Source organism: Saccostrea cucullata, unplaced genomic scaffold (genome assembly GCF_032062105.1).
Source record: "Saccostrea cucullata isolate Sc308-1 unplaced genomic scaffold, CSIRO_AGI_Scuc_v1 ctg27, whole genome shotgun sequence".
NCBI lineage: Eukaryota > Metazoa > Mollusca > Bivalvia > Ostreida > Ostreidae > Saccostrea > Saccostrea cuccullata.
Window position 1 is genome coordinate 389,074 of NW_026920935.1, and position 12,086 is coordinate 401,159.

At 31.6% G+C, this 12,086-nt stretch overlaps 1 protein-coding gene across 1 annotated transcript in view; it reads left to right on the forward strand.

Annotated features, from left to right (window-relative positions):
• The first annotated feature begins 913 nt into the window (after positions 1-913).
• Positions 914-12,086, forward strand: part of LOC134258719 (paxillin-like) — a 29,641-nt gene continuing 18,468 nt past the window's right edge. The window contains exon 1 of the mRNA XM_062741272.1: positions 914-1,189. Within this exon, the coding sequence (XP_062597256.1) occupies positions 1,153-1,189 (37 nt within the window). The 5' untranslated portion in view covers positions 914-1,152. The remainder of the gene's footprint in view (positions 1,190-12,086) is intronic.

The following is a 12,086-nucleotide window of genomic DNA, read 5'->3' on the forward strand; positions in this document are numbered from 1 at the left end:
ATCCTCATGTGCCAAGTATAGGTCTAAATTAAAGCCATTCACCAGTATATGATGACATCTCTATTGGGGGAAAAATTCTGATAAATGGAACTTAAACAACATACAATCAATTAAATCAGAAAGCTAAAATACTAATGAAGCAAAAATAAAAAGACTGAACAAGGTGTGCAAATAGGTGTAGAAAAGTAAGATGTGCCTACAGCTTTAAACACATGTCAAGTCATATTAAATTTATAAATTTATTATTTGGAGTAAAGTTCTAATCATTCATGGGATTAAATTATGACAAACAAAACTTCTCTGTGTTGAAAAAATAAGCGAAAATTGGTAATTAAGAAAAGTTTGGGATCTAAACCCAATTGGATATGTTGAATTTGACCTTTTAATTAAAAATTTATTTTCTGGACAAGTGGCTATGGCCAAGCCATGCAGGTTAATGTTTTTAGTCTAGAAGGAAGTCTATTCAAAAGAAAATATTAGCCCTAACTGGACCAACTGGTTGCCCTCAGATGTGGCCAATTTCCAGATGAGTGACCCGGGTAATGTTTTGGTGGTACATGTAGCTATATAATTATGTGGCCTGTTATGATTAAAACTTGCAGTAGATAGATGATTGTTTTTTCAGGGAACAGATTTGGTTTTTTTTTTCTTTTTTTTTTTTAAATTTTTTTTGACATTTTAGTGGCCAATGAAATGAAGAATTTGGATAAAAAATAAAATTTTAAAGAATATTGTATTACATAATAAAGCTGACCACCCATGTATATTCATGGAATAGGTATTAAGTTATTCATATGCAATAAAACATTAACAAGATATTTTCTTGCCCTCAACAAAAGTTCGAATTTATTCTAAAAGGATCCGCGCCCCTATCAGATCGGGCACGAGTGCATTCCACTTAGAACGGAAGTAGTTCCGGAATATGTGTACAAAAAATTTACTAAGTTGTGTGTTAACATTTTTAACATTTTTAAAGGACAATTTGAGTGGTTTGGTGTAGTTGTCCTTATAGACGGATTATAGAAGTGAAGTACAAATTACATAGTCCACATATGAATTGTCATCTTTCATAAGTATATTCAGGATTTCCTCTGAATATTTCTGTTATTTTCACACCGGAAGCAAGACAACAAACTTAACAAGTGGTAGTTGATGCAACACTATAACCAGAGAGTAATGGAAGATTTAGGTTTGTCTACATTTATTCTTTTGCCAATAATAATCTTGCTAGCATGTATTGTACTCATTGTATCATGAACAAGTCAACATCATAATCCGAGTTTCCTCTGTTCCACTAAGTTGGCATTACTTTAAATGCTTGTCTGAAATTATCTAAACTGTTCTTTTAGAAAAAAAAAATCATTGTTTTACAGTGATAAATTATTCTTTAACTGTAATGTAAGAAGGGATGATTTTTTTACATTAAAATGATGTAGATCTTTAGCTAATATACATGTTTGAAGCATTTATGATTTACAACTCTGCCATTAACAAATTTATTCACCAAAAATATGTGCCAGACCTGATATCATACATGTGATTCTTCCGGCGGGAGGCAAAATCTCCCGATTTGTAACCCCTCTTCCGCCCCTCCCGATTAATTTTTAAATCTTCTGTGTTTAGAATAATTCTTCAAATTAAATATATTTTGCATTACCTTTTATCAAGTTTCTTATAATTGGAAAAAAACAAGATGGCGCTCGTGAGGTAAGAGGTGTTTTTTCGGTGAGCGCGAGTTTGGAGATATTTAGTGAATTAATGACTATTGTGTGTAAGAAACTGGATTCTTTTATTCTCTCTTGACCGTTTATTCATCAAGTATACAGGTGATATAAAGGTGATGGATCTACAAAACACAGTTACAAGTTGTTGTAGAAATTAAATTAAAAAAATATAAGATTTCCAAATCAAATTATCATTCTCCATAAATACCATGATCTGAACTATTTATCAAATTTTTAACACTCAATTCACTTTACTAATACATGTACATACAACAATTACTGAATATACTGTTCTACAAATAGTAATACACAGATACATACATTAACTCATGAACCTTTACTAATTATACAACTAATACATACTATTTGCATAAATATAACAGTGGCTAGGTTCATGGTTCATAAAAATAAAATATAAATCATAAAAGATACCGTACTGTCTGACATCAACACCTACCCCAGATAGGGAAACACTGGTACATCAGAACGTCCTCAACAGACAAACAGACTAGTGTGACACTGTAGAATTGACTGATCTATCTGTAAACAATACCCTTATCTTAATAGTCTGATAATAAAAATAAAATCATAATAGAAAAACAATTGGCATTACTCAGGTATTTCACCTAACTTGCAAAGTTTGGCAACATTGCTATAATATAATCCAATCTCATTATCATGCACTTTCATAATATCTTAAAATATATATCATCATAATGCACACTCTTAGTAACTCTATATGCATCTTCATTTCTCATTAATACTCACAAAGTTCTTCTCTACAGGATACAGGAGTCTTTGTTTCAAAAACAATTCACAAATGGCGCACACGAGAAAAATAATCTCAATGACCAATGATGACCAAGTTTTGACATTAATTCAAAAACTTCTCTTTCAAAACCAACATCATATTCTAAATGGAAATAATGTGAAATATAAGTTACAATATTTTCATTACTCTGAAATTACACAAACCCTATTATACCAAGTTGCATTATTTGGAGAGTATACAGATAAAAAAAAAATATTCATTGCATAACATCTTTGCAATGACACTGAACGTAATCCGCAGTGGTCAAGTGGTTAACGCAGAGCTCCCTGAACAACAAATCACGACAACCCTGGTTCAAATCCCAGTCGTGGTAAAAACTTTTTTTTTTTCTTTTCTATATATATACATAAAATTTGTTTTAAAATATACAACTCTTACATAGACTAAGGATTTCCTAACAGTGTGCTAAAATAACTTCAGAGGAACCTTTACACTGTGAAAAAAAAATATTTGAAACGATCTATCTGTGTTTTTTAAAGAAAGGAGATTCTACACAGTCGTGAGTACTGTTTATTACGATCTTTAAAAACCTCGATTTGTTCGTGTGGTTTTCATGCTGTTTTCCCTTGTGAAAGACTTTGTTGACGCTACATCCAAATAAAAACAAAAACATGCCTGGTACTAAGAAAGGGTCAGAAAAAAGTAAATCTGAAAGAAATGAAACGGTTGAAACAACAGATGACTTGACAATAGGGTCATTAAAAGCTGATCTACTTGAAATTAAAGAATGCTTGCAACAAACGGTAAAAACGTGCGATTTAGAATCAATGGTGACTAATATAGTGAAGGGACTTCTGAAGATTCATGAAGCAAATGCGGAAAAAAGAGAAACGCTGTTAAATAAAAGAATCGATAACCTGACAAAAGACGTCGATAGATTAACAATGGAAAACGAAACTCTAAAAGAAAAACTGTCGGAAACTAACAAAAACAATAGAGAACTGAAAAAGGAAATGGATCAGCTGAACGATCTTGCTACTTTTGCCACAGTGAAAGCTAACTATAATGAACAATACAGCAGAAAAAACAATATTAAAATCTACGGTGTCCAGGAAACAGAAGACGAGGATATTATAGAGGTCGTGAAATCTGTATTGAAGGAGAAAGGGGATGTAGAGGTTAACGAATGTGACATTGTGGCATGTCACAGGATACCTGGATCCAAGGGTAAAGGACCTAAACCCATTCTCATGAAAATGACAAATAACGACAAAAAGGCCCATATAATGCGAAAGCGGTCAAAAGTGAAGGCAGCCCCCGGTAACATTCGACTAGGCGATGACGTTACCAAGGAGAACGGCGAGTTGATCGCGCGCCTGTTGGACTGTGAGAGTGTTTCATCGGCATGGTACTTCAATGGGTCGGTTTACGGAGAGGTGAAGAAAAAACGAGTGAAGTTTGACATTCTTGATGACATTGCACACAAGGTAAATAAGATCCGGGACTAAAATATCCGTCCGTACCTCAACTAATTTTAGTGCTGTAAAATGTATTTCCGGTGTCATATGTGTTGATTTTTGACATTCCAAACAGTGACTCACTTTATCACGGTAGTCAACTTGTACTTTCGTGGAACTTTTTTTATCGTTGTATATCATTGTCTGATCTATTTTACTGCTTTTCTCTTCTTTGCTCTATCTTCTCTTCTTTTCTGAATCTCTACATATTTAAATCATGAGTTCACCGCCATCGTTCCGTTAGGTATCTAACTGTTTTTGCACAATAATTATACCAAATGGTTAAAATTATATCCGTAAATTGCCAAGGTTTAGGCGATATTGCAAAACGCAAAGATGTTTTTAATTATTTAAGATCGTTGAAATATAATATTTATTGCTTGCAAGATACACACTTCTCCTGTGATATAGAAAATGAAGTAAGAAATTTGTGGGGATACCAGTGCTTTTTTAGTTCATATACTACAAACTCCAGAGGAGTCGCAATTCTTATTAATAATAACTTTGATTTTAAACCTATTGCAGAAAAGGGTGATGTTGATGGAAACTATTTTTTACTTAAAGCATGTATAGAGGGCCATGAAGTATTGTTATGCACTATTTATGGTCCTAATATTGACACAGTACCACTCTTTTATGAAAACATTCAAAATCATATCGATGATATGCATTGTAGTCATATTATCTGGTGTGGGGATTTTAATCTAGTTATAAACCCAGACTTAGATTATTACAATTATAAATCGATTAATAATCCAAAGGCAAGAGACAAGATTTTAGAAATAATAGAAAATTTTTCTTATATTGACCCTTTTCGACAATTACACGAAAATGTTCGTAGATACTCTTGGAGAAGAAAAACTCCATTGAAACAAAGTCGTTTAGATTTCTTTTTAATATCTGAGTCACTCTTGTCAGGGTTAGAAAAATGCACTATAGAATCTAGCTACAGATCAGATCACTCCATAATATCACTGTCTATTGCTTTTAATGATTTTAAGAAAGGAAGGGGTTTATGGAAGTTTAATAATTCTTTACTATATGATGAAAATTATTTGGAATGCATTAAAAATGTTATCTTAAATGTTAAAAAACAGTATGCAATTCCAGTTTACAATATGGATAACTTAAATAATATTATTGATTCAGATATTTCCTTCACTATAAATGATCAATTATTTCTTGAAACCCTGCTCTTTGAAATAAGGGGAAAAACTATATCTTATGCAACTTACATAAAAAAGAAAAAGGAAAATAAGGAGAAAGAATTGATAGAAAATATCAGGATATTGGAAGAAAATATTTCTGAAAATAATATTGATGAATTATTTAGTAATAAGCAAGAATTAGAAAATATTCGAAAACATAAGCTACAGGGTTCATATATCAGAAGTAGAGCAAAATGGGTGGAGGAAGGTGAAAAACCATCAAAGTACTTTTGTTCATTAGAATCAAGAAACTTTACAAGCAAGATAATACCAAGATTAGAAGATGATAATGGAAATGTTATTTATGACCAAACAGAAATTTTAAGAGAAGCAAAATGTTTTTATGAACAGTTATATACAAAAAGTACAGATACTACAAATAATGATATATTCAAAGAGTTAAGAAATAAAGAAATTCCTAAGCTTTCATATAAAGAATCAGAATCTATAGAAGGCGAAATTACTATGGAAGAAGCTTCTTCTACACTTTACAAAATGAAATCAAATAAATCCCCTGGCTCAGATGGTTTCTCTGCAGAATTCTTCAAGATGTTTTGGAAATATATTGGGTTTTTTGTAGTCAGATCTATTAATTATGGATATAAGCACAACAGTCTATCTATTACACAAAAACATGGTATCATTACTTTGTTACCAAAAGGTGATAAACCTAGACAATTCTTAAAGAATTGGCGACCTATTACTTTACTAAATACGGTATATAAAATTGCATCTGGATCCATTGCAAACAGAGTAAAATGCTATTTAGATAGAATAATTAATGAAGATCAAACAGGCTTCATCTGTAATAGATATATAGGAGAAAACACCAGGTTAATTTATGACATAATGCATTACACTGAGGAAGAAAATATACCTGGATTATTACTACTTATTATGTTCCCCAAACGAAGTTGGGGAACATATTGTTTTTACTCTGTTTCTTATTATTATTATTATTATTATTATTATTTTTCTTCTTCTTCTTCCTGGAACTTTTTTGTCCGGGAATGATCTTGTAAACTGTTCGTCCGATGTAGGTAAAATCTTTTTAGGGTTAGTAGACATGTTATGTAGATTTGCGGAATCAAGGTCATTTTGCGCGCACGTGCTTGCAAGAGCGTGCACGTGCAACACGTGAAATGACCAATATAATAGATATAGCCACAACTTTTCTTTTTTTATATGAAATGCTTTGAAACTCATAATGTGAGGATGTATTAGTAGTATAGACATGACGACATGGTGAAACTAGCAAGATCTCACGCGCATGCACGTGCACTTCGCTCTCATTGGCTGCAACGAAAGTCTCAATATCTTTCTTGTTTTTTGACGAAATCCTTTGAAATTTTGAACATAGCCATGCATTAGGATATCCTACAACATGAAATAAAGCAATTATCATGAAAACACGTGCATGCACGTGCGCTGCAATCTGATTGGCTGAAACTTTAAACAGCTATAACTCCCTTGGTTTTCAACCAAGCAGGATGGGATTTGGAATATAGATAGATATAATATACTTCTACAAGTAGGTATGGTCACCATGCACATGCATACACGTGCGTGTACATGTGCTGCAATCTGATTGGCTGAAACTTTAAACAGCTATAACTCCCTTAGTTTTCACCCAAACGGGGTGGAATTTAGAACATAGATAGATGTAATGGACTTCTACAAGAAGGTATGGTCACCATACTCATGTATGCACGTGCGTGCACGTGAAATGAGTAAAATCAAACATACACTTGAATGAGCGTATTTTTAAAATAATTTTGGATTAAATACTTTAATATTCAGTGTATTAAAAATATAGATTGTGTAGACAAGATGATATGGTCATGACGGAAATGCATTCACATGTGCACGCGTGCAAAGCTAAAGTTTAAATGATTTTTGTACACTTCTTTGTAAATGTTGTTAAAATCTCAGATGCATAGAGTTTGTCTTATTTAATTACGCTTACAGGGAATATGGCACCAAAAGGGAGTTGGGGAGCGTTTGGGGAACATCTGTAACGGTCCCCGTTACAATTAGCACTAGTTGACTTTGAAAAAGCCTTTGATACACTTTCATGGAACTTTATACAAGGTGCACTTAACTTTTTTAACTTTGGACCCTCAATCAAGAAGTGGGTATCCCTTTTTAATACAGATATTACATCTGCAATAAACCAAGGTGGTAACCTTTCTGATAGAATTAACATTCAGAGGGGTTGTAGGCAAGGCGATCCTTTGTCACCATATATATTCATTATATGTGCAGAAATTTTAGCAATCCAAATTAGATTAAATAAAAATATTAAAGGTATTTCTATAAACAATACTGAAAAAAAGATTTCTCAGTTAGCGGATGATACATCAATTATTCTTGATGGTAGTAAAATGTCCCTCATAAAAAACATTGCAAACACTTAAGACATTTTCAGAATTTTCTGGATTACATACATGTGTATAAATTATTCCAAAACTCACATAGTGTGGATAGGCTCCAAAAAGTTTAGTGATGAAAATTGCTGCCAAATTACAAACTTAACTGGGGAACTACCAGATTTACTCTTCTTGGAATACATTTTGATGTAGAAATGGATAAAATACTACCATTAAATTATGAACCAAAACTGGTACATATTAAATCAATACTTAAACAATGGGAGAAAAGGTATTTAACTCCCATAGGGAAAATTACTGTTATTAAAACATTAGTTCTACCATTACTAAATCATATTTTGATGTCCATCCCAAATCCTTCTGAATCATTCTGTAAGGAATTGGAAAAAATGTTTTTTTCATTTATATGGAATAATTCAACCCATAGGGTTAAGAAAGAAGTAATTGTAAAAAAAATGTGAAGAGGGGGGTTTAAAAATGTTAAATCTAACATCTTTTATAGCCTCCATGAAATTATTTTGGATAAGGCATCTAATTTTTACAAATAGAGGGTTGGAAAACCTCATTCCTAAATTTAATTTGAACAAATTTATAAGTTGTGGAATTGAATATACTTCAACTTTTTTAAAAACATTAAAAAATAAATTTTGGATAGATGTTTTTAAGTCCTGGATAATGTTACAAAATCTTGAGAAAAAGTTTGATGTTGCTGGTGACTCACCACTATTTTACAATCCACATTTGCATATTGGCGGAAAACCATTTTATAATAAAAATATGTTTGAGAGCAACATTAGACAAATTAATGATATCATTAATGAAGATGGTTCACTATTTTCTTATGAGCAGTTGTGTAACACCTATCCAAATATAAAGATTAATTTCTTAGAATTCAGGAGTATTATTCATGCTATAAAGGATTGGATGAAAAACTCCGGTCAGGAAAAAACAATAAAAAAGCTCACAAATCCCATGATTATGTCTAATATCTACACAATAACAAAATGTAGAAAATCAAAATGCTATTATGAAATCCTTATTCAAAATTCTTCTGTCACAGCAGGTAGAACTTATTGGAGTGAGCTTTTAGAAGTTGGAACTCAGGAATGGAAAAAAATTCACATGATACCCTTTAGGGTAACAAAAGATTGTAAACTACAATGGTTCCAATATAGGATTTTAAACAAAATCCTAGCAACAAATTCATTTTTATTCAAAATAAAAAAAAATGACTGTAAATTATGCAGTTTTTGTCATACTGAGGATGAAACAATAGAACACCTTTTATGGGAATGTGATAATACACAATTTTTTCTTGAAGAATTTGTACATTTGTTAGAAGAAAAAACTGGTTTAATGATAAATGTTACTAAGAAATCTTTTATTTTAGGATTTATTGAGGAAAATACTGATATTCAAAATGTTATTCTACTTTGGCTAAAATACTATATTTATACTGCCAGGTGCACAAAGAAACATATTAACTTACAAAATGCAATATCACAAATGAAATTTCATTATGAAACACAGAAAATTATCTCTTATAAGAATGGTAAAAAGGAAAAGTTTGATACCCAGTGGAACAGGTGGAATCTGCTATTCTCTTAAACTTGAATCTTTACACATTCTCTTTCTTTTCTCTCTCTCTCTGCTCTCCCCTCTATCTTTCTCTCTATCGTTTCTATCTCTCTTAAAATAAAAAAAAACACAGCAGTCAGTTTCTTTTGAAATATGTTTATAATGATGTATGTTGTGTGAATAAAAAAAAAAAAAAAAAAAAAAATTGCTTAGAATGACAATACATTGAGATAACAGCAGTGCAATAAATTCACAGCAGTAGGCTTCGTAGTAATCAACATGAGGTCATATAATTCGGTTGTAAAAATTAGTGATATATCAACTTGATAAATGACCATCGATGTTTTATTGCTGAATTGCTGAATGCAGAACATTGTAATTAGTTGCTAAAATACCCAATTGCCATCTTCTAATGCTGCGGTGGTCATTAAAAGATACAGTTATAATATGGGTCACACTTTTGACTTTAGTTAAAAATAGATCAAACTACAGGGTGTTGCTAAAAAATATACCTGACTCTACTTTAACTTTGTTGTATTTTTAGAAAAATTAATTTTATCTCTTTATATTTTATTTTAAAAATAATTACTGACATAAAATATGTTTACATAAGACCTATATATGTTTTACTTCACGTACTGCTAAAAAATTTACTTCACTCTACTTTGTTGTATTTTCTAGAGAAGTTAATTTTATCTCTTCATATTCTATCTAAAAACAAATTACTGACATAAAATATGTTACATAAGATCTATGCATGTTTTACTTCACTTACTGGTTGATGTATTAATACCAAATCAAAAATAAAATTTTATTCAATGTTTTAATGATGATGTTAACTCTTAATTAATTTCAATGAATTAATTTAATTTTAATTTAGTTTCACTTCTGAGCATTTGACTAAAAATTTAAACATATCATTTCAAAGCTAACCTTTATGAAATAAAAATTATTTTAAGTAATATAGAGAGATATGGCATCTTCTAGGGGGTTGGGTGGTCATTCACGATTTGAAAAAATGTCAATAAAAAAATCTCCAGCTTTGAGACCCAAACTCCAGCTGAAAAATTTCAGATCTCCAGTTGTGATTGTTCAGTTCTGTCACATGTATGTGATATATATTTTAAAATACTAATATATTTATATTGTGAACGTTAGGCAAGCACAGATACCTCTATATTAAGAATTAAACGATACTGATAGACAATCTCAAAAAAGTTAAAAATGTTTTGATTGATTTGGTAGCTTTTTTCAGCGCAACCCCTTCTGAATTCTTTGAATTCAGTTCAGAGTTAATCAGCTTCGATTTGCTACATTGCAAGTACATGGAATGAATAGACGAATTTCACATTACCAAGAGTTATCCCCGGTTGTCATTTTTCCAACTTTGTCCTTTGTAAGTTACCTGTTAATAACAGTGCCTTATGCCGGTTGACCCTGGATTGACCGCGCAAAGGGGAATAACTTTTGTAAATGTGAGAGTCGTCTATTCTAACTGTGGTGAAGGCTTGTCCCCAGACACAGATTATTATAACCTAAACCTATTCAGTTTTAATTTTCATCCATCTCTTCAAACCACCTGTGTCATTTAGTACTGTACATCTAGATTCTGATGTCACATAATGCCAGTGTAAGTTGCATTACCAAACCGAAGCCTGAACAGAGTTAATTTTAATGAAGACTTTTCAGTTTAGTGTTTTTTGCAATAATTCATTAAATCCATGTGCAACCTTTGTTGCTTCCATAAGAAGGTAGTATGTGGAGAGAAACAGTACACTTTAGGGTGTAGGGTGGTTTCGCGCCGATTACGTATTCGCGCCGAGTGGTTTCGCCCCGTTTATCTACAGGTAAGATATGGGTAGTATACAGAATGGCTTCCCCCCGATTACCTGTATTTATAACTCAGGTAGCTTCTAATTAATTAAACCCAAGCGTTTATGTCGCGTTATGTCGGATAATTATCCCATTTTGTATTTATACTTATAGTGAGGCCATTTTTAACCAAATTAGACTATTTGAAGAAATTTGATCGCCTAATTTGGAATAATTTAGGACCGGATGTTAAAATAAATAAATAATGTGTATAAATTTATTATAACCATGATAACCTTATTGCTAGTCAAGTACAAGTAATATTAATAAATACACATGTTTAATATCTACTATATAAGAGAATATTAAATGAGAATACTGATATTAAGAGTATTATAGGAAATTATACCTGCCATTGGAATCTTTTTGATCAACAATTTCCAATTTATGCTATATCATAATTTGAATTCTGTTAACTTTCATTATAGAGGTATCTTCAGTAATACAGCGGCGCGAACCCACGCGGGCGAATCCACTCGGCGAGAACAAGTGATTGGAGCGAAACCACTCGGCGCGTAAACGTAATCTGAGCGAAACCACCCGCATTCCACTTTAGCATTAAGGGGGCATAGGTTACTGCGGGGAAAAAAATCATATGGATCAAATTTTTTTTCTTCAATAATTGCTTCTATTTTAGTGCGGATATTTATAAATTATGATATGTTGTAGGATTAATAATTTGGTAATAACTTGGTAACACTAAAATATATAATGTGCCAGGTGTAATATATTTTGTATAGGAGTAGTGTTTTGTATGTCAATCACGGAGGACAGGCAGATTGGTCATTTAACACCTGGTGAACCTAAACACATAGATCTGTACACATTATACATGTAGTACACAAACCAAAAAAGTACAAGTTAGGTATATATTGAAAAAGGCTTTGAATGTAAGTGAATAAATTCACATGAATTCATTTTACATTTGTACACATATTTAAAAAGATTAGAAATTGAAATTGTTTATTTCTTTTACAACTGTATTAGACGGATCTTAATAATCTATGAAACTGGGTCATCACTGA